The sequence below is a fragment of the Micromesistius poutassou genome (genome assembly GCF_964030765.1).
Source record: "Micromesistius poutassou genome assembly, chromosome: 13".
Classification (NCBI taxonomy): Eukaryota; Metazoa; Chordata; class Actinopteri; order Gadiformes; family Gadidae; genus Micromesistius; species Micromesistius poutassou.
This window is the reverse complement of record NC_140283.1, coordinates 7709412-7729284: the sequence shown is the minus strand read 5'-3', so window position 1 is coordinate 7729284 and position 19873 is coordinate 7709412. Positions and strand designations below refer to the sequence as shown.

Below are 19873 nucleotides of genomic sequence, written 5' to 3'. Positions count from 1 at the left end.
AAGTGGTTGTCATGGTTGTCGCTGGTCTCTTGGCAACAACGGCAACCAAAGACATGACACATCCCCCCCCTTCCTGCTGTGCATAATGGTTTGCCCGAACGGTGACATCACCTTTCCACTGCTAGACAGGACGTCGCAAGCTTCTAGCGAGAGACGTTTTGTTTTGATATTTCAGCATCTGATCCAACTCAACCACATCGACATTAGCTGCTCATTTGCGCGTAGGATTCTGGTTTTAGCATCACGCCTCAGTGTGAGGATACGGCCAAAATGAAATGGATGTTTAAAGAGGATCATTCCCTCGGTAAAGGGATTTTGATTGTTACGAACGGATGTTCTTTACTGTCATGAATATTTGAATTGATGTCTCTATAGTTTGGCGTGTCATCCTCAAAGTGCAGTTGTGCATGCGTTTGTGTCCTCTGTCTGTCTACGCCCTGCTGCCATATTAACGCATAGCGCTCACGTTTGCATTCGTATACAAGTAGGCTATGCTTCTTCGCGTTAAAAAGACGGTCTCTAAAATGTTTTATTATTATTATTATTTATTATTATTATTATTATTATATGCCCAAAACTATGTAAATGGATTAGCGCAGCATTGTCCGATCTGACTCGGTTCAGGTGTTATAGGCTATTTAAGTAATATATTGGTTTAGCATATAGTAGGCCTACTGCCCTTTAGACGTGTCATTGTAGACATACATCCTTTCATAGTTTATTTAAACTGGCTAGAATAGAAAGCAAGGCTTTATGATACACCTTTTGCACCACGCCTAATGAAATACCATAAGGCCTTTAACCATTGGCGTGTATACACCATGCTTTCATTGGCAAAGGGAACAGAGAGGGATTCCAATATAATGTGTTATTTCCAAATGTACATGGTTAGTGAACTTTTAGAATACAAGCTAACCTAGCTTAGGCATTTTAGGCACCTAAGCCGTTGCAAAGCATGTGCTGTGGTAATATATTTTGTGCTGTTGTATTTTCCTGGCAAATGCACAATCTTTAAAAAACATAGTAAAGACCGCAAGACGATTCTCGGGCTGAACCACCTTAAACAGTGCAGCTTGCTTGTTAGGTTGGCTAGTAGGCCGAACAGATTATTATTATTATTTCAACTTTTCGTCATATGAGAGAGTGCGAGAGACTGTTGCATGGAGGATGAGGATCAAGTAGTCGTGATGGGGATAAAGAGGACTAAGAGGACCTGGGCTCATCCAATTAATCGGACTTCCTGTTTGTCTCTGGTTTCTCCTTGTAGAACACAGATGTGTGGAGTCAGCCAAAATACGCAACAAATACCCTGACAGAGTGCCGGTGAGTGAGGGGTGAAGCTCTGGAAGGAATGGAGATGGAGGGTAGGAGAGAGACGAGTGAGTGAGAGAAATGAAAGAAAGAGAGTTACAGGGAGTGCTTGAGTGTGTGTGAGTGGCAGGTGTGTGTGTGTGTGTGTGTGTGTGTGTGTGTGTGTGTGTGTGTGTGTGTGTGTGTGTGTGTGTGTGTGTGTGTGTGTGTGTGTGTGTGTGTGTGTGTGTGTGTGTGTGTGTGTGTGTGTGTGTGTGTGTGTGTGGGGGGGGGAGATTAACACAAATCTGTGAGCTAGTGGAGAACAGAAGAATAAACTGGGCTTTGTGGTTCCTCATACAGCTTCCCCGGGGTCTTCATTCATTTCATAACACCACCCCCCTCCTGCACCCCGACGACATGCACACACCCAACCTGCAAGCATAGGGCAGATAGAGTTTCACTCCCTCAAGGCCCCCAGTGTATCCACAGGGGGGTCACTATAGGCCACCGGGATGAAATCTGCTTCATTACTTTCTGACAAAAAAGTCCTTGTTTTTGGTTCTATTCTGCAGAGACGCAAGCGACTTCAATGGAGTCCTATTAATCCCACATATAAATGTGTGGATTTTCAATCTCTCGCTCACAATCACACTCTAATAGAGATACTAGGAATTAGCACCTGTGTTCCAAGAGACTGACCCCTACACATGTCTACAACCGGAGGTGTCATACTGACTAAGCTGAGAAAATAGTTGTTTCTTTGAGATCCATTGGCCCTTTGTGTACTTGATGATGGCCTTTTAAACCTGATCTTCTCTTATCCTACCACCTGTAAAGCTCTTGAGAGTAGGCCATGTAATACATAAAGGTCTTTGAAACAATGGTAGCTTTGAAATACCTTTCAAGGTTCAATGAGGTCGAACTTGAAGAAATAATACACAAGGACAATGGAGGGTGTTCAGTCCAATCTCAAACATCTTCTTACAAATTGAATTGATCAGGTGGCAAAACGTAAACTAGGAAGGAAGTAGCAACCATGTGATGTCAATAAGAAATAAACAATTAGGTATTCTGAAGAGGGTAGGATGTAACACACGTTGCATTTCATTAAATGGCCTTTTGCATGTTTGCAATCTTTCGTATAGGTGATTGTGGAGAAGGTTTCCGGCTCACAGATTGTGGACATCGACAAGCGAAAGTATCTGGTTCCATCCGACATCACCGTGGCTCAGTTCATGTGGATCATCAGAAAACGCATTCAACTGCCCTCAGAGAAGGCCATCTTCCTCTTCGTCGACAAAACGGTGCCCCAGTCTAGGTGAGAACGAAAGGGCAGTTTCTTTGTTGAGACTAGATTCTGGCGATTACCACTTTATGTTTCTGTGCATTGTAAAAGATTTAGAGATTTGGACTATCCGTCTTTGTCCAAGGAGTAGACTAGGTAGCGTTTGAAACCCATCTTCCTGTGAAAGCAGGGTGGAGCCACACCTAACTTCTCTACTTACAATCAACCACCCATTATTCTGGCTCCTAGAATTCACCACCACCACGGTTCATGCTATGCAAGCTATGTCCCGTGGGAACATTTTGAGAACCACTGAGAAATAAGTTGTCAGAGCTCCATGCTCTTGACACCTTCTCCCCATGCTTCTCCATGATGGGTGGTACACAACATGCCAGCACCAACTGTCCCAGCACATTGCCCACACATTGACGAAGCTTTTCTTTCAAAGAGCTCCAACCCTGTTACAATATAATCCTATATTTTTAGATTGGGTGTCCTCAATTTAGATTGAAACCCCCCACCCTGACACGGTTTCTGGGGTGCGCTGGGAATCAAACTCCTCATTTAATCTTTTACTCTTTAATTGACACTAGTTAGAAATATATCTAAAATTTGAGCTTGCTGACCCCGTACTCATAAATTGGCCCGCCAGCAGAGCTGAGCAGGAAGAGGCCATAAAAAGTGTGGTCCACGTCTGATTTTTAAACCTAGCTGCCACCTGGCAAGCTAATCAGCAGGCAACACATCAACACATTTAACACACACAATTGAGTAATCATGCGATCAACTCAAACACAAGCAAATCAACAGTGAAGTATGCAAGGATATTTAAATACAGGGAGGATCATGAACACAGACTCGTAAAGTTTTCATCCATGACCAAGGGTGATGACAGTAATAGTAAAATATACACACACCAACACACGGACAGGGATAAAAAAGCAGGGGAGTCATTATAATATATATGAATGCCAAGTTGCATTAGGGTATCGAGGCATGTGGTAATCTTCTCCAAAGCTTTCTGGGGGGGTTGCAATGTGATCTTTCTCTGATCTGCTCTCTAATTCCCTGCTGCAGCCTCACCATGGGCCAGCTGTACGACAAGGAGAAGGACGAGGATGGCTTCCTCTATGTGGCCTACAGCGGGGAGAACACCTTTGGTTTCTAAGCCTGACTGCCAGCCCAGATGCCCCCTCTGCCTTTCTTATCCCTTTCTCCCTTTCTCAGCACAATACCCTTGGTTTTATTTTCTTGTTCTGGAATCTCGCCATTTTCAAGAGTCCTCAAAGGAGGACAGTGCTAATGACACATAATGCTAAAACTCATACCTTGCACTAAATATGTTGTACATTTAGTGAGGATCACAGTGAGCGTTGGTCAAATGACAGCCATGAACGAGACGATTTAACAGTCCAACCCTATTCGCAAAGCCTTGTTCGAAAGCCTGTTTGTTTCAAAGTTTTGACTTGCAGGAAAGTTTGCAAGAGGATATTTATATGGCGCTGCAAAAAAATGTAATCCAAACTATAGAGACATAACTTAAGATTTACATTATGAAAGGAGGACTTAAGTTTGGCAAAATCAACCAACATTTTCTGACTTTGATTACAAACTGTAGTGAACGCTTATGTAAGTCAAATATGTGTTTAGTGTATTTAGTGATAAATGTATATTGAGAGCTGTTTTGGGCTCATCACACACAAACCCACACAATCACACCTATATTGATATTCAATATTCAGTATTTATTTGTGGGGTCAGAAAATGTTACTAGAAATTACCCTTAAAGTATAGTTTCTCTTTATTTAATATACAGCTAACCATACTGTTACGGCCAGCCTAGGACAACCAGCCAGTAGCATGGACGTTGTCCCATCCCTACACAAATAAAGCCATATAAACAGGGTTTGAATGCAGAAGACAAGTTATTTATTTTACACTTAATTGAACAAATTTATGGTGGGGACAACTCACAAACCCATGAACACACAACACTTGTGAATGAGCAGCAACAGGCCACCAAGGAAATATGAACACAGGGAGTAACATTTACACAAACTCAGAACTTCCAACTATGACCTAGAGTCATAACACCTCCCCCCTTAAAATAAAACATCCAAGATGTTTGATAAAGCTAAATGTTTGAAGCATGAAGCTAAACGCAGTGAATTCTCCTTTTCATGATCTTCTGTCGGCTCCCACCAGGGACGAAGATTTAGCAAAGAAGGGACAAGCAGGCTACACAGGCTTTGAATGGTTGAATGGTGGCCACCAAGACCTCATAGTTAAGGGTAGAGTGGGTCACTAAGGCCTCACCGTGAAGGGTCGAGTGGGCTACCAAGGCCTGACAGGGAAAGGTTGAAAGTGTAGACCTGACGTCAATGTTACGCCCCTCTGGCTTTTGTTGTTTGTCGGCCCAGGGGAACCAGCCAGTCATGTGGAAGTTGTCCCCTCCCTACTGAGATTGCCACAAATAAAGCCATCCAAACCGGATTTAACACAGAAGACAAATATTTTGTTTTACATTTAACTGAACAAAACTTAGGAAGACTAAAACTAAACATGCAAACATGACTAAAACTAAACAACCAAACAACACACAATTAACCAATCAACCATCATTTGTTTGAGTTGATCAATCCAATCAACTCAAACAAAAAGGCTAGCATGCAAGGAAATATAAACACATGGAGGGACATTAACCCAAACACAACTTGCAACTATGACCGAGGGTCAAAACACATACCTATATAGCCCGTTCTTACTGTAACAAGGACAACCCACTAATGATGCATCATGAAGAATGAGTTCGCTTTAAGGCCATGTCATAACCACAAGTCCACACAGAACTCACGCCTACGCTCCCGTCCTAAACATTTTTACACCTGTCGCCTTGATTACTCAATTGCACTTGGTTACAATAATTGTTTGAAAACCTGTTGTATAATTTCACCGATGTACATTTCTTTTTGCTATTTAAAACTTGCATCGTAACACCAGTTATAGGCTGGCGCAGCAGTATTAGGAAATGTGTAATATTTTAACTGTATTTTTGTTGTTGGATCAATATTATTTTTGATTTGTTTAATGCTTTATGAATCTAAAAATGATTTTAGATATCTGAAAAGTACAGGTCAGGTAGCTGGATGACCTGACCAATAATAATAAAAAAATATAAGTAATAATGCTTTTGTTTGTTTATTAAATCCAAAACAGGCCATCTGTGTCATCTTCAAAACGGGTGTGGAGAATAAACACGCCTAAGGGATAATGTACAGAGCGGCAGTGATATCGTAAAATAATTGGTTATTTCATGCTTATTACTGAAAAAAATAATAATTTGAGACAATAAATTGAAAAAAACATCATTTTATGATAAAACAAATGTTTTATTGCTTGAACTAAAATGTTATTGTTGGAAATAGTGTCCATAGCCAGCTTCAAATCCATTATTCATAGCTGTGGCTGTTTGTGCAGACGGCTTGATGCCTTAACTGACTGATTAGAATATATTAGAAGTATTTAACAAAGCTGTAAACAAATAATACTTTAACACAAGATGTCAGTTGTTCTTGAACAATTCATCGTTAATTACCTCATTATAGGAAGTAGGCATTTAATTAATGACACCAGGCCACCAAAATGCTCAGGCTAATGGTATAAGCTCCATTTATATTCAATAACAAAGCACCAACTGTTGAACATAAAATTATTTAGCACTGTTCAATGTCATCACATTCCTTGTCTCGCAGCAGCATTCCCCTTGCTAACTGCTAACCCACTACTCATATCGGCTTTTCCCCATAATAACTTCACACATTCAGGTACTTTAGAGTAGCTGGTATCATGCAGACATATACAGTAGTAGAAAGAAAACATACACTAGTATGACCGGGGAAGACAGGAGCCCATGTCTAGACACTTTTAGCGGTGTAAGATGATGAGAGGGCAGAGCCTGGAGCAGAGAAGAAGCCATTGTGCTCCAGCAAACAATCGTTGTGGTTTACATGTGTTCATGCGCTAGCGCAAGGCTAGCCTGCTCAATTGCTGACGCATGCAGAAACAGAAAAGTCCACTTACACGGGTTTCTAGGACCTGTCTAAGACAGCAGAGCTTTGCCCATTGCGTAAGCTCTTTCTTTCCCCTCCCTCGTGGCCAGAAGTCACACTGAGCCCAGGGTCTCCAGCTGTATTTTTGTTTTTGGGGTGAAGTATGGCCGGTGGACGAAAACAGCCGTCATCTGAGGACACGCTAACGGGTAACCGCTGCAGAGTGGCCTGCTGACCAGCCAGTCTGCATCCCGCTGGCAGGTCAAAGTTCACCAGTGTGACAGTGTGGCCTTCAAATACAGAGCCCCTCGTTATTGATGCATTGAATGCAGAGAGTCAGAGTGGCCAAGATGACCCAGACAAGAAAGCTGTCTCATAGGCTTCAACTATGAATTATACTTTCATCAATGTGGGGTCATTTCACCATGTCTTTACCGGAAAACCAGAAGATCCCTGTCACTGCGCGGCCACAAAGGGAAGGCCTGCATGCGGAGTTGCTGCCAGGCTTGCTGGTAGGCGTGAGATGCCTGCTTATAGTCCCAGTAGCTCCTCAGGTCCTTCCCTCTGCAGAACACACACACACAACTTAGAACTAGAACTTAGAACAGCATTAGAACTCACTGTATGAAAAACGTACGGTTTCACTGTATGAAACACGCATCGAAACTACAGTCTACAAAGCCAAAAAATTGATTTCAAAAATTGATTTTGGAAATGTTAAGCATTTGAAAATTGCAACCGTACCTTTGTGTGGTTGTTTTGGACAACCACACCTTTGTGCCCACACAAAGGTTATGGCAGTTTATTAGTGAGTGTGTCTAATGCTTCTAGATAATAGAGCCTATTGGACATAGGTCATACCTCTTTGACAAGTGTTCCAAACCCTCTTTAAAGAAACCCACGCTCAACCAATCTGATTACACACCTGTCTCTCTTCTACCATTATTTCCCACACACTTGAGTGCTCTGTCTTTACCCAACTGCACATCTCCACCAGAATAACTTCCCCGACCCTCGGGGAAGACTTCCCCGACCCTCGGGGAAGTTAGTCCGATTCAAAATGGACCAGGTCCTTCTAACAGCCTGCTAGCGTACTAACGTGCTAGCTTTGAGACTATGCTCCCCACTTCATTTGAATCGGTTCTTGTGACACATTTATAGGGCAAATAGCTCAAATGTGGGTTATTGGCAAGAGAGGGCAGAACTTCCAAGCATGTGTAGGGGGGGAGCATTATCCAATTCAGTTACATGGGTTTAGAGTGAGAGGTGAGCGAGGGAGGCATAGAGGGACATCCGTTTTGGTCATGTTTCGGATACTGCTTTATCCCAGTCTTCTTTAAAATCCACATTAATTACCCTTGCCTTTATTTTTGTTGTTCTTGTTGTGTTCTTTGTATTGTCAATCTGGGAACTGTTGACATTTTTGGATGTTATTACCCAAATTCAGTTTAGGTGTATTTCAGTCACAAGAGACAGATATGGCATCTCTCATCCTCCTGTTCTCTTTAAGTGTGTGTGTGTGTGTGTGTGTGTGTGTGTGTGTGTGTGTGTGTGTGTGTGTGTGTGTGTGTGTGTGTGTGAGAAAGTCAGCACCCGGTGGGGATCAGGTTGTTTCCAGGATGGCTGAGACCACAGAGACTTCCCTGTTCAAAAAGTGTTGTGCATGAGAGAGCATGCAAGTTTGTTTAAACACGCACGCATGCAAGAACACGTGCACACTCCCTCGCCTCCTTCGGTCATGCATATGCACAACATGCACGCACACGCACGCACACACACACACACACACACACACACACACACACACACACACTCACACACACACACACACACAGTAAAATGGCATACAAGACAGCACCAGATCTGGCATAATAAGAAATATTCAGAGTGGCTAGCTTGCTCAACTACCTAATTTTGTTAGTCTCCCTTAATTATAAAAGTGATTCAAGCATCAAAAGCAATGAAGAAGACGAGACGGAAAATGGTGTGTTGTCTCCTCACCTGAGAGAGTTAGGCAGGCGGGATGGGTCGGTGGCAGATAGGACAGACAGAAAGGAATGGAACAGCTCCACTTTACAGAGGAGGGACCTGAATAAACATATCCATGTGATTTAATGCAAAACCGTTGGCAGCTGTTGGATATGACGTGATGGAGAATATTTGAACAGTGTTGTAATGGACTTCTTTCCTTTGGCAGATGTTTATATTTTGTGTTAATTTTTTTATACCTTGCCTTAGGCGTGCCCAGGGTTTTTTTGGTGGCACCGTGCTTGTATCCGTTAGCAGTGACATCTAGTGGCTCACCAGGCACATCACACCAACTAATCGCTGAAATATTCAGTTAGGCATAGATGTTACGAAGAGAGAATGTCTGCAGCATTGCAAAATTTGCTGAAAATATACAATTTTGTTTAATAGGCTCATCCATTTTGTCCCCGAAACAAATCAGAATAAATGTGTATTACTAGATTATTCATTTTGCAGTACACATAATGAGCACCATGGAGCCTGCATAAGCCAGACCAGGTAGTCAATGGACCGGCTGGCTCACCTGCCCCACAGGGGGACACCCTGCCCTGTGTGGCCTGGTGGCACAGCTCCGTCTGGGCTTGGCTGCAGGAGAACTCCAGGCTGGACTGGAGCAGCGTGGGGGGAGACACCGAGAAGCCTGCAGGGAGGTCTGATGTGTGGGAGCACCTGGGAGGGAGGGAGGAGGGATAGAGAGAGAGATCACCACAAACTTCTTCGATGGTCTTCAGAAAGGTTTGATTAATTTTGTATTGGGTTAATTCTGTGTGGGGACTGTTAGTCTCCTACTACTCACTGTTGTGATCTGATTTGTTAAAATGATCTACAATATTGAACAGGCTGGCATCAGTTATGGTTAATTCCTAATGTCTAAAAGAAGTATGACTCAAGTCCTGAAAATACGATTATTTCACCATCTTCCTCTCACCTGACAACCAGGGCCCGCAGCAGAGCCTGGTGTTCGTAGGCACTCCTGCCCACCACTACTGCGCTGAAGTACAGCGCCCCTTGCAGGTAGTGGGACAGCAGCGCACCCTGGAAGCCCAGCACGCCCCAGCGAGCCAGCTTGTCGCTGCAGGAGAGGGACAGGGTGGGCTCCCCGCGGCCTGGCTTCACACGCAGCACCCCCGTGCTGTGATAGGCAACTCCTGGCAGGCGGGGGTCTGCAGTGCTCCCTGGGACGCACTTGGCCCCCGTCCTGTGGACGTCCGGGGCCAGAGCCGGGTCACCTCCGCTGAGGGCCCGAGCACCGTCTGAGCGTGCCCCCGTGGTCCCGTTCTCTGGCTGCTCTTGGAAAGGGAGTGGGTGGTTTGTTTGCTTGGAAGGTTCCCTGCTTGATGTTGGACCCCTTGCGGATGACTGCAAATGAGGCTCGTCTCCTTTCATCTCCTGCCCACCGTCCTCCCTCTCCTGGCCCCCTAAACGAGGCTGTTTGCAGTGTTGTCCTTCTTTCTCCGGCTCTTCTCCTTTCCTTTTTGAGGTCCCGCCCCCTGCTGTCACCTCATTGGATCCCTCAGGCGGATCGGTAGCTCTGACAGCAGGGCACGGTTGAACTTGTCTGTCAGTCATGGGGATGATGGAAGCATCCCCACCTGTGGAAACACAAATGCTGTATACACTGGTGCAGCATGTAGACCACATTCTTACTGTTGATTTTCTTCTCCTTAACTATCCTGGTTTGATAAAAACACATAACCAGTGTATCGCCAGTTTTTAAAAAGGCGAGGGAGAGCGGCTTCATCCCATTCCATTTGAACTCTGTTTGGCTACTCCATAGTAAACGAATCACGGCTGCTTCACTACTCACAGGGTGTGTGACTGGTGAAGAAGACAAAGGAGACCCCAGGCCGCAGCCTCCACAGCCCCTGCTCCTCTGCCTCACAGAACACCACACTGCCCTGGCCACACACCGCCCGGCGTAGCTGCTCTGTCAGGTACCTGCGACGAGGCACACAAGCAACACCATGACCACAGGCACAAAAAATCACTATGCGTCGTTGATACACATAACATAACAGACACACACCTTACACATCCCCGTCGGGCAATGACTTCTGCGTGACTGTCGTTTAGTACATCACCTATGGTTAAGTTAGAGAGAAACACAGTTAATTTTCATTCAGAATTTAGCTCTGTGAAGCCTTAAGACTAAGTATTATAGTATAGTAAATGTTTTAAAAACATTACTGACCCTTGGAGCTCATGGCTGTGCGCCCAATACATTTCGTCCCAGTTCCTAAAGATACTACCACCTTTTCAACTGCAAAGAAAATTGAGATAGAAATGATATACATTGGCCAATCTTGATTTGAAAAATATATAGAATGAGTAGCCTTCTGTATGGGATGACATTTATGAAATGAAAAACAAAAACAAAAAAAAAATTGATTATATAAATTATTATATTTTCTCACCTTTCCCACTGTCGAGACACTGGGTGACTTTTACAACACCGGCCAGCAGGGTCCACTCTCTCCCCGGTTCAGGCTTTCCCCTCTTCGGAAGACCATCAAAACGCTCGTAGCACATTTTCGCAATATCATTGGCAGTCCACATCCTCCTGCTCAAACGTGCTCAAAATATCGAGTAAAGAAAACTTATATGATATTGTATGTATGTATGCTTTTGTAATATATACATTATTGTAGGCAATTTGGATAAGATAACTTAGGCCAAAGTAAGCGACTTCGCGAACCGGCGAGGAGATCTATGCAAGACTTACTTCCGGGACAGCGGTGAAGACAACTTTCACAATAAAGGTTTATTAAAATGTGGCAATATGTTCGGTGTCACAAGATAATAAACTACTACATTTATGAGGTTAAGCAGAATAATGATCATGCCAGGTATAATGTCAGGTATGAGGAAGTATGCTATAGGCCTATACCTAATATATGAATAAATCTTAATATATTGTATCCTAGTAATACCAATTATCTGTCGAATAAAGGAGGAAAAAGCAAAAAAAAAAAAAAGGGTCATAAATAATGCCAACTAAAAGGTTTATTATATTAAAGTAGCAGATTATGTAGACATTGGAGTGTAGTTTAGAATAGAATAGAGTATGACTAATGGAATATTACTTTATTTTCCAGTCTGAGCAAGGTTGAACTTCTCTATCAGTTATGAGAATGATTGAAGCATCAACAACTATATGTTTACTGTTGCAACATTCAGATCACTGCATTATAAAGCAATGTTTAGGCCTTTGATTGTGTTGTTCATTGCCATCTCCTAAAGGGTGACCAACTGGTCTCATACACCCAAGATAATATAATGTATGCTCTTATGTGAGCCTTTGAGAAATTTGATTTTAATTTTACAAAATAAAATGTTCCATTTATTTTTATTTTTTCCCCTACACTGTAAGAGACAGTGTTTTCCACCATGCAGTCATTGGGCAGAGTCATAAAGTGAAGCAAGCCTAAATGTTTTCTTTATGCTGACGTCAAAACAACTTACTCATTCAATCAGTGAGTTGGCTTTCCATGGCTAAATGAATAATCGGTTTTATATTTCTGGAACATATTGAAAAGCATGCTTTTAGAGCCAGCCTGTTCTTTTTGTATTTTACTGCCCTCATGGTTAAATACAGTATACAAAATATAGTATAATAAATGGACCAAAATATGTAAGTTGAGTGAGATTCATCTTTCCCTCTCTAATCATCCTGAATTTATTTTTCAGTTCACTTTATAATTCTGAAGTCAAACAAAATAGAGAATTTTAAGTTGGCATGCATTCAGGGGCTGAAACAAGGCAAGCAATGCACAGCCAATAACTATATCATGCGACATGTGTGGTTCGTGTTTCAATAGGTTCATGCAAGTATATAAAATAAAAAGCCAGTCTCTCAGTTCCTGACTGTTAGCCAATTCTTTTGTCAGATACATTCATTGACAAAAAGGTGTTTGAATTGATAACTCATTTTCAAGTGGTCGATCTTGATTACATAACCATCTTATTTGAGGTTGTCTCACTCACACACACGTTATACAACACAAATGTTCAAGAGTGAAGTCTCATTTATTTTCTCTATGTACAGGAAAAATGCAGAATCTCACAATTGATGGACAATAAAAATAAAATCACATTTCATCTTCCTGGCCTCTGCAGCAGAGGTGCACAAGTCATCGTTAGTGGCACTCATTCACTGCCTCTCCTCATTACATACACACAAGTACACACACTCGACATGTCATCACACATACACAATCCTTCTTCACTCTTATTCTCTCTCGTGTTCCTATTAAACATCTCTTCGATAGATTTGATATACTGCATTTGCATGAAGCTGTGCTATTATTGTGAATGCTGTTTGAAATAAGCCTGTGTTAACTCACTGGAGGAAAGCGTTGACAAGCACTTGTCTCAGTGAGGACAGGACGGGGGGAGGTTGTTTGTCTATTTTTTGGGGGGAGGTTGTTTGTGTGTTTTTTTTGGGTGTGTGTGTGTGAGTGTTGGGCTCTTAGTGAAACATAACACTTATTCAGATGGGACATACAGACACATGCACACACACACCCACAATCACACACATACATTTGTATGACAATGTGCAGGCACACATAGGTGCTGAATCAAACATATGCTCCTCCTTTCCCAGTCTGCTCTCCCACTCAAAACATGATGATCCCAACACGAGAGGCAGCTCCGATCTGCAGATGGCAGGGCGTTTCACGTCTCTGTGATAATTAAAAACCAAAGAGTAACAGTTGGGGAAGAAAGAAAAAACAAAAAGCGATCCCAAAAGCCCTCTCCTCCCGCCTGTGTGCCTGCTTTTCTGTGCAACTCTCGCGCCCTCCCTCCCTCACTCCTGGCCGAATCCCTCCGTCTCCTCGATGGCGAACAGCAGCTTCTCTCTCAGTTGCTCCAGGCTCCTGTAGGGTGGCAGGTCCAGGCGGTTGAAGCTGTGAGGGGGAGAAAATAGAGGCTGGTTAAGTCACGTCACAGGCTGACAATAATTCAGTGACCTCATGCGTAAACCAACAAAGCTGGGATTGCAAGTGTCTTTGGTCTCCTTACCATGTGTGGCTTCTTGGAAGCCAAGTATCCTTCCCCACCTTGTCTATACAGAACTTCTGGGGACCATTACTCCCTGTACAGCCGAAAAACACACAAACAGAGCAGAACGATGAAGTCAACTTGTACTTGCTTTACAGAGAGAAACAAATGCTGTGTTAATGCATTACTGTGTTGTGTGTGTATTTAATAGGAGTGCCATACCTATGAGTTCGGTGAAGCCCCCGACGGGCAAGCGACAGGTCCCTGTGACGAACTGGAGAAGACGGATTCTCTTCTCATTGTCCATCTCCTTCACCACCTGCAGCAAGACATCTGTCAATCTCTACAGAACACACACACACACACACACACACACACACACACACACACACACACACACACACACACACACACACACACACACACACACACACACACACACACACACACACACACACACACACACACACACACACACACACACACACACACCTGCCAGAACCAGTGGATCTGCTTGCTGTTTTTGGTGTAGTGTCTGTAGATGGTGTTCTTCTGCCAGTCGGCCAGATCAATCTCCTGCATCCCGCACAGCATCAGCTGGAAGTGAATGACATAAACACTATTAGGCTTCTAGCCAGTGGACCCAGTGTGAGGGGTTCCAACATCCTGAATTCAGAGGGATGGATAGTGATCTCTCGGGCTGGGAGGCAGGGCTCTTTCGAGAAGAGCAGAATACACTGAATGAAATTAACTGTACTTGGAAAAAAAAAAACAGGCACCCCATGATTTTCTGAGGCCTTAAAGACAGCTAAGCTAAAGCTAACTTAGGCGCCCCTGTCCCTTACCTCCAGCTCTTTCTCGTCAAAGTACCGCAGCCACTCCAGCGGCACCACCTCATTGAAGCCGTCCAGGAAGGCCTTGGTCTGCTCGTCCACGCCCCGCGTGAACCTCCAGTCTGTCAGCAGGCTGGGGGAGGCCACACGGAGGGAGAGGTGGGGAGGGAGGGTGACAGAAGAAGGGACAGAAATGATAAAAAGATGGGAGAAAGGATAAAAGTTAGCAGTAGACACACAAATAAAAGGGTGCAGTGCAAGGGACCGCGTTGTTATTTTTGGAAGATTCAACACGCATGCATTTTATTTCAGCAACTTAACAACTTCACCAACCTGATGTACTCCTCCTTGTTCTCCTCCGTCACCAGCTCGTTCTCCCCGTCGTCCTTCAGCTGGTGTGTGGACACCTTGCCCAGGATCTCCATGTCTTGCGCAAAGTACAGCTCCACGCCGCACTCTTCTAGGCTGTTCTCTCTGAAGGAGAGAGCACACACACACGGACAGAGGTTATGATGGAAACGTCTTGTATGGGTCAGGGCAGTAAGCTGTGCCATATCCTATTGTGATCATCACAATCAATCATAAGGCTCCATCATTGTATATTCTTATGAGGACTGTTTTCTTTGTTGTGACGTAAAAGCAATATACCAATTTTGAGCATGATGTTCATGTGATGAAAATAGCACGTCCTACTGCAATATATATATAAGACAAGTGTATTGAGATAGCAGCCTTCCAACACAAGGCCAATCACAGTGGTGCTTTACATAGGCAGGACCATTTAAAAAAGGACCTCAAGCAAAGATTCATACTAAATACGAGAGGAAAGACTGCTGTACTTACTTGACCCACATGATGGAGTTGTAAAACTCGGGGTCTATGGACTCCAGGTCCTTGAGGGTGGGCTTCTTGTTGAGCATGCGCTTGTAGAAGGGTAGTGTGAAGCCTGTATCAATGAACTTCCCATGGTACAGGGCCTGGGTAGAGACAAGGAAGACATTCAACCAGAAGACTCAAGGTTAGACTGGAGGTTGATGATGCTCTGTTGAAGGGTGAATTCCCCGACCGGTAACTAAATGTTGACCTCATTCATAAGACAAGCACACTTCTGCCACTTTTCGGCTTGTGTGTGTGCGTGCATGTGTGTGTTTTTTTAAGAACATGGACGGGCTGGTGGTAGGAGCCTAGGGGACGCAGACAGAGCCCTTTACATGTTAAAACCGCACTTGAGAGCGCGCAATGCACGGCCGATCCAACAACAACACAGACACCGTCTGGCTGACTCACACACTTCATCTGAATTCTGCTCCCGGGCAGCACGGCTCAACTCAACCAATGAAGAGCAACAACAGATATAAGGGCTGAACAGAAAGAAGTAGTGAGAGGGCAAGAGAGCAAGAGTTAGAGAGAACAAGAGAGGGAGAGAGAGAAAGAGAAAGAGTAACAGAGAGAGCGAGAGAGAGAGAGCATGTATGAGACAGCGAGCAAGAGATCGAGACAGAGTGAGAGCGAGAGGGTCACTGTCAGAGCGATGAAAGAGCATCTTCATGAGGAGGAGAGCATCTAAGGGACTAAATATAGACAACCTCGGCCGGCGACAGGGGCGAGGGCCGGGTGCGGCAGTGAGATCATTGTGGTGGGTGACGGTGGTGACGGTGGTGATGGGGAGGGGCAGGCGAGCAGGGATTAGAGTGGAAGGGAGCGAGAGAGAGAGAAAAGGAAAAGGAGGAGGAACTGGCAAACGATTGAGGTTTGGGAAAACTAGTGTAAAAAGCAATGTAGGGTCAGGAAATAATCGGGTCCACACACACGCACATATACACGAACACAGGTTGATCCGTAAGTTGAACACAGGAATCAAAGCTGAGCAAGCAAACAGCTCGGGTTGGCTCACCATGGCGATGAACCGCCCAATGAAGCGGAAGTAGGTGAGGTGGTCGGGGTTGATGGAGGAGGCGGGGTTGATCTGCAGACAGTAGTTGTTCTTGCCGGCGTACTCGAACAGGCAGTACATAGGGTTGAGCACCTCGTGGGACAGCAGGAAGAACCACTCCCTGGGGAAAGGGTGGGGGGGATGAGAGACAGCAGGTCATTACTGAGCCACGGTTCCCTGCGTCAGGACCCCCCATGGGCGGTTCTGGACAAGGTTCTGTTCAATGATCACACCTTTATTCACAGTGACATTGGTCCACATTGGTGATGTGCGTGTCGTTTTGCAAGAATTGAATGAGTCCAAAATAAATATATCAGGGATATCAATACAATGCATACCGTGTATATAGAAGAACGTCATTTAGAGAACGTTAAAACTAAATCTTTTAAAAAGACATTTGACATCCACAGTTATTAAACAGAAGAAGTAAGGCAAATTAGAATACAATATATAGACAGAATAAATATAGCTCTACGTATTTAAAGGAGAACCCCACGAAATGTTATAAAAATTAAAATAAAAACAATGACATATAAGGTACTGTGTAGATTTGAATGGCAAAATGTTACACAAGAAAAAAAAACAATGAATAAAATAAAAAAATGTAATAAGAAAACAACCACATAGAATAAGATTCTGGCAGAACCAGAGAACATGCCAACATTAACCACCACCAGCTACGTTACCAAGCGCACCCCAGCACCGCGTGTGTGTGTGTCTCTGTGTGTGTGTGTGTGTGTGTGTGTGTGTGTGTCTGTCTGTGTGTGATGCGTGTGTTTAGGTGTGCGCACTTCGTGGAGAAGTCTAAACTGCGCCCAGACACGGAATGGATGGGAGATGGACTGACTGACGGACGGACGGACGGGAGGGAGGAACGGACGGACGGAGACACCCCTCGTCATCCCGTCCGTGGTTCTACCCTGTGGTAGAACAGCATGACGTCACCTACCATAGGGTAAAACCACTGACGCGACACCGGAGACAGACACACAATGCAACACAACAGAGGACAGTGGCAACCCAGGAACCAGTGACACCCAGAGACAGACGAGGGGAGTACAGTACAGGTGAACAGAGAGGGGAGACAGCTGTGTGTAGGGGGAGGGGGGGGCAGCATGATGGGATGGAGACATCAAAAGACATGTGGGGGGGGGGGAATATGAAGCCACCAACACCAACAAAGGAAACACCATAAAAATGAACAGCAACAAGAATCACGCACACATGGGCTATGGTGCAAAGGGACAATTGTTGAGGAGACAGAAATACACAATCTCAGGACAATTTGAATCTGGGTGGTATTAACGGTTTAGTGTGTGTGTGTGTGTGTGTGTGTGTGCCGTTTGCATGTGTGTGTGTGTGTGAGTGAGCATGGGCTCACCTGGCTATGCCTCCGTAGTCTAGCCCCTCCTCGCCTCTCATGATGATGTACAGTCTCCGCCGCAGGTCGTACGCCTTCACGTTCATGATCTGAGGAGCACACACCCATGAGACCCTCTGACCAACCGGTGCAGTGGAACACAGCCACTGTGTGTGACTGATTGAGGCGGTGGCCAATAAGGTGGACAGTGTTCAGGGGAGTCCCGGTCTCACCTGCTGGAAGGAGTCCTCAAACAGCGTCTGTCTGGACACGGAGATCTTCACGTGGCTGGGCAAGGCGTTGGACTGAGGAGAGACACAGGGGACCACACACGCTTTAACACGCTGCATTTCCTTAATGCCTCACGGAGTCAAAAGTGGTGAACAACATTTTGGCATGTATTTAGGCAAGAGGTATTGCTGGATAATAGAAAGCGTACACAAACACACACACAGGCCGTTTAATGTCTAACCTGAACCCTCTCACGCTAACCCCATCTAGAATCCAACCCAATGCCATCAGACACACTTCAGATGAAGAACATTCAGGCGGGCGTCAGCAGCACTCACATGGCACAGGAAACGGAACTGGTGATATTTCCACTTGAAACTGCGATCGTAGGCCCCTGGGGAACCGCCTTGACGTGACCTGTGCACACGCACACACAGGGACACAGAGAGACGAATGTTAAAAACAACATTGATGTAACCATCGTATTGGTTACCAGTGTCTAGACACGAGGCAGGACGCAGGACAGCACCCCCCCCCCCCCCCTCCAGAACAATTGACTGGACAGATCTGGGTCAGACGGTCGATCCCACCAGACCAGTTTTACTTTTGTCTGATGGGGTATTTGTCATTAGTGGGGACTGGATGTTAGGCTGACTCTATCCCGAGTGGTGAACGCGAGCCGTCTCTGGGGTGACCGGGACCTGAGCGGCGCTCCGAGACAAAGATGCAGCCAGCTACAGCAGCTGTGTTAGTACAAGCTGCACCCCAGACTGGACATATGCGCTCTGTCAGCAGAAGACTAGAACCAGACCGGGAGAAAGAAAGACAGAAGAAAAAAAAAAGAGTAAGAGAAATAGGATTATACAGGGAGGGACAGAGAGTTAAGGAGAGTGTGATGGGAGAAAACGAGGCAGAAAGAGAGAGAATAAGTTGCACACAGAGAGAGAGAGAGAGAGAGAGAGAGAGAGAGAGAGAGAGAGAGAGAGAGAGAGCGAGAAGGCAAGAAGGGGGAAAAAGAGCGAAAAGCAGATAGAGAGAATGAGGGCAAGAGAGAAGTGGGAAAGAGGGAAAGAGAGCGAGAAAGAGAGAGGAAGAGAGGGGAAGAGAGGGGGCAGGGCCGGGCCTCTGCTAATGCTGTAGGACTGTGTGGCTGAGGGCTGCCAGGCACATCTCTGGGTTTGGGTCAGGAAACCGAGACCGCAGCAACGGCCTGTAAAGCTTGGACCCTGCATCCAGCGGACTACATTAAAAAAAAACCTGCGCTGACAACCTAAAAATACAGGGCTTAAGTCCTGGTGTGCTGGAGCATAAACCGCAACAGAAGTGTGTACCCACCAGCATGGACGCACACAGGAATACTTGTCGTTCCTCCTCTTAATTACAATGTTCTTTGTATTGGTCTTATAATATGCATATTAATTATACTTTAACGATACACACTATATACACTTGCATGCAGCCTTGGATGTGCAAATATTACACAGTCACACACACAGCATTTTCCCAAGACAAACACACACACACACACACACACACACACACACACACACACACACACACACACACACACACACACACACACACACACACACACACACACACACACACACACACACACACACACACACACACACACACACACACAGCTAAGATGTGCCAGTGTACCATACTTGTATACATGTACCATACACATTTTCTGACTTGAGACTGCACTAGGCAGTCTCAAGTCATCTTTAATAAGACATTTCTTTCATTCTTAAATGTGTGAAAACAATGAAGATGAATCCTCAGGGATGAAAAAAGAACCGAGAAGAAATGGGAGACATGGTCTGATAAGTGGCAGCCAGGATGAAGTAG

General features: G+C 44.8%; 3 protein-coding genes across 4 annotated transcripts in view; 1 reads left to right on the top strand and 2 right to left on the bottom strand.

Moving 5' to 3' along the window:
• Positions 1–141: 141 nt before the first annotated feature.
• On the top strand, positions 142–5633 carry gabarapl2 (GABA(A) receptor-associated protein like 2). The gene is made up of 4 exons (XM_084477222.1): positions 142–304; positions 1268–1323; positions 2439–2611; positions 3656–5633. The coding sequence occupies exons 1-4, from the start codon at positions 271–273 to the stop codon at positions 3744–3746; spliced, it is 354 nt and encodes a 117-aa protein (XP_084333348.1). The 5' UTR covers positions 142–270; the 3' UTR covers positions 3747–5633.
• A 390-nt stretch (positions 5634–6023) lies between these two features.
• Positions 6024–11341, bottom strand: adat1 (adenosine deaminase tRNA specific 1). The gene is made up of 9 exons (XM_084476946.1): positions 11070–11341; positions 10847–10915; positions 10682–10736; positions 10463–10593; positions 9584–10247; positions 9179–9324; positions 8856–8955; positions 8629–8715; positions 6024–7191 (listed from the first exon to the last, which is right to left on the bottom strand). The coding sequence occupies exons 1-9, from the start codon at positions 11209–11211 to the stop codon at positions 7059–7061; spliced, it is 1527 nt and encodes a 508-aa protein (XP_084333072.1). The 5' UTR covers positions 11212–11341; the 3' UTR covers positions 6024–7058.
• A 1701-nt stretch (positions 11342–13042) lies between these two features.
• Positions 13043–19873, bottom strand: part of wwp2 (WW domain containing E3 ubiquitin protein ligase 2) — a 32738-nt gene continuing 25907 nt past the window's right edge. For both annotated transcript variants that reach the window (XM_084477760.1, XM_084477761.1), the window contains 11 exons: positions 18355–18433; positions 18019–18090; positions 17807–17895; positions 16387–16546; positions 15336–15469; positions 14826–14966; positions 14505–14625; positions 14152–14256; positions 13882–13978; positions 13681–13753; positions 13043–13565 (listed from right to left, as the gene is read on the bottom strand). In XM_084477760.1, coding sequence (XP_084333886.1) covers positions 13466–13565; positions 13681–13753; positions 13882–13978; positions 14152–14256; positions 14505–14625; positions 14826–14966; positions 15336–15469; positions 16387–16546; positions 17807–17895; positions 18019–18090; positions 18355–18433 — 1171 coding nt within the window. In that variant the 3' untranslated portion in view covers positions 13043–13465. The remainder of the gene's footprint in view (positions 13566–13680; positions 13754–13881; positions 13979–14151; positions 14257–14504; positions 14626–14825; positions 14967–15335; positions 15470–16386; positions 16547–17806; positions 17896–18018; positions 18091–18354; positions 18434–19873) is intronic.

Bases quoted from the DNA above. Each gene is read 5' to 3' on its own strand.
- gabarapl2 (XM_084477222.1), top strand. From the start codon at position 271: ATGAAATGGATGTTTAAAGAGGATCATTCCCTCG. The intron at 305-1,267 runs GTAAAGGGATTT...TTCTCCTTGTAG, and splicing joins TAAAGAGGATCATTCCCTCG to AACACAGATGTGTGGAGTCA. The intron at 2,612-3,655 runs GTGAGAACGAAA...TCCCTGCTGCAG, and splicing joins AAAACGGTGCCCCAGTCTAG to CCTCACCATGGGCCAGCTGT.
- adat1 (XM_084476946.1), bottom strand. From the start codon at position 11,211: ATGTGGACTGCCAATGATATTGCGAAAATGTGCTACGAGCGTTTTGAT. The intron at 10,916-11,069 runs GTGAGAAAATAT...TTTTCTTTGCAG, and splicing joins GTGTCTCGACAGTGGGAAAG to TTGAAAAGGTGGTAGTATCT. The intron at 9,325-9,583 runs GTGAGAGGAAGA...CCTCCCTCCCAG, and splicing joins CTGCGGGCCCTGGTTGTCAG to GTGCTCCCACACATCAGACC.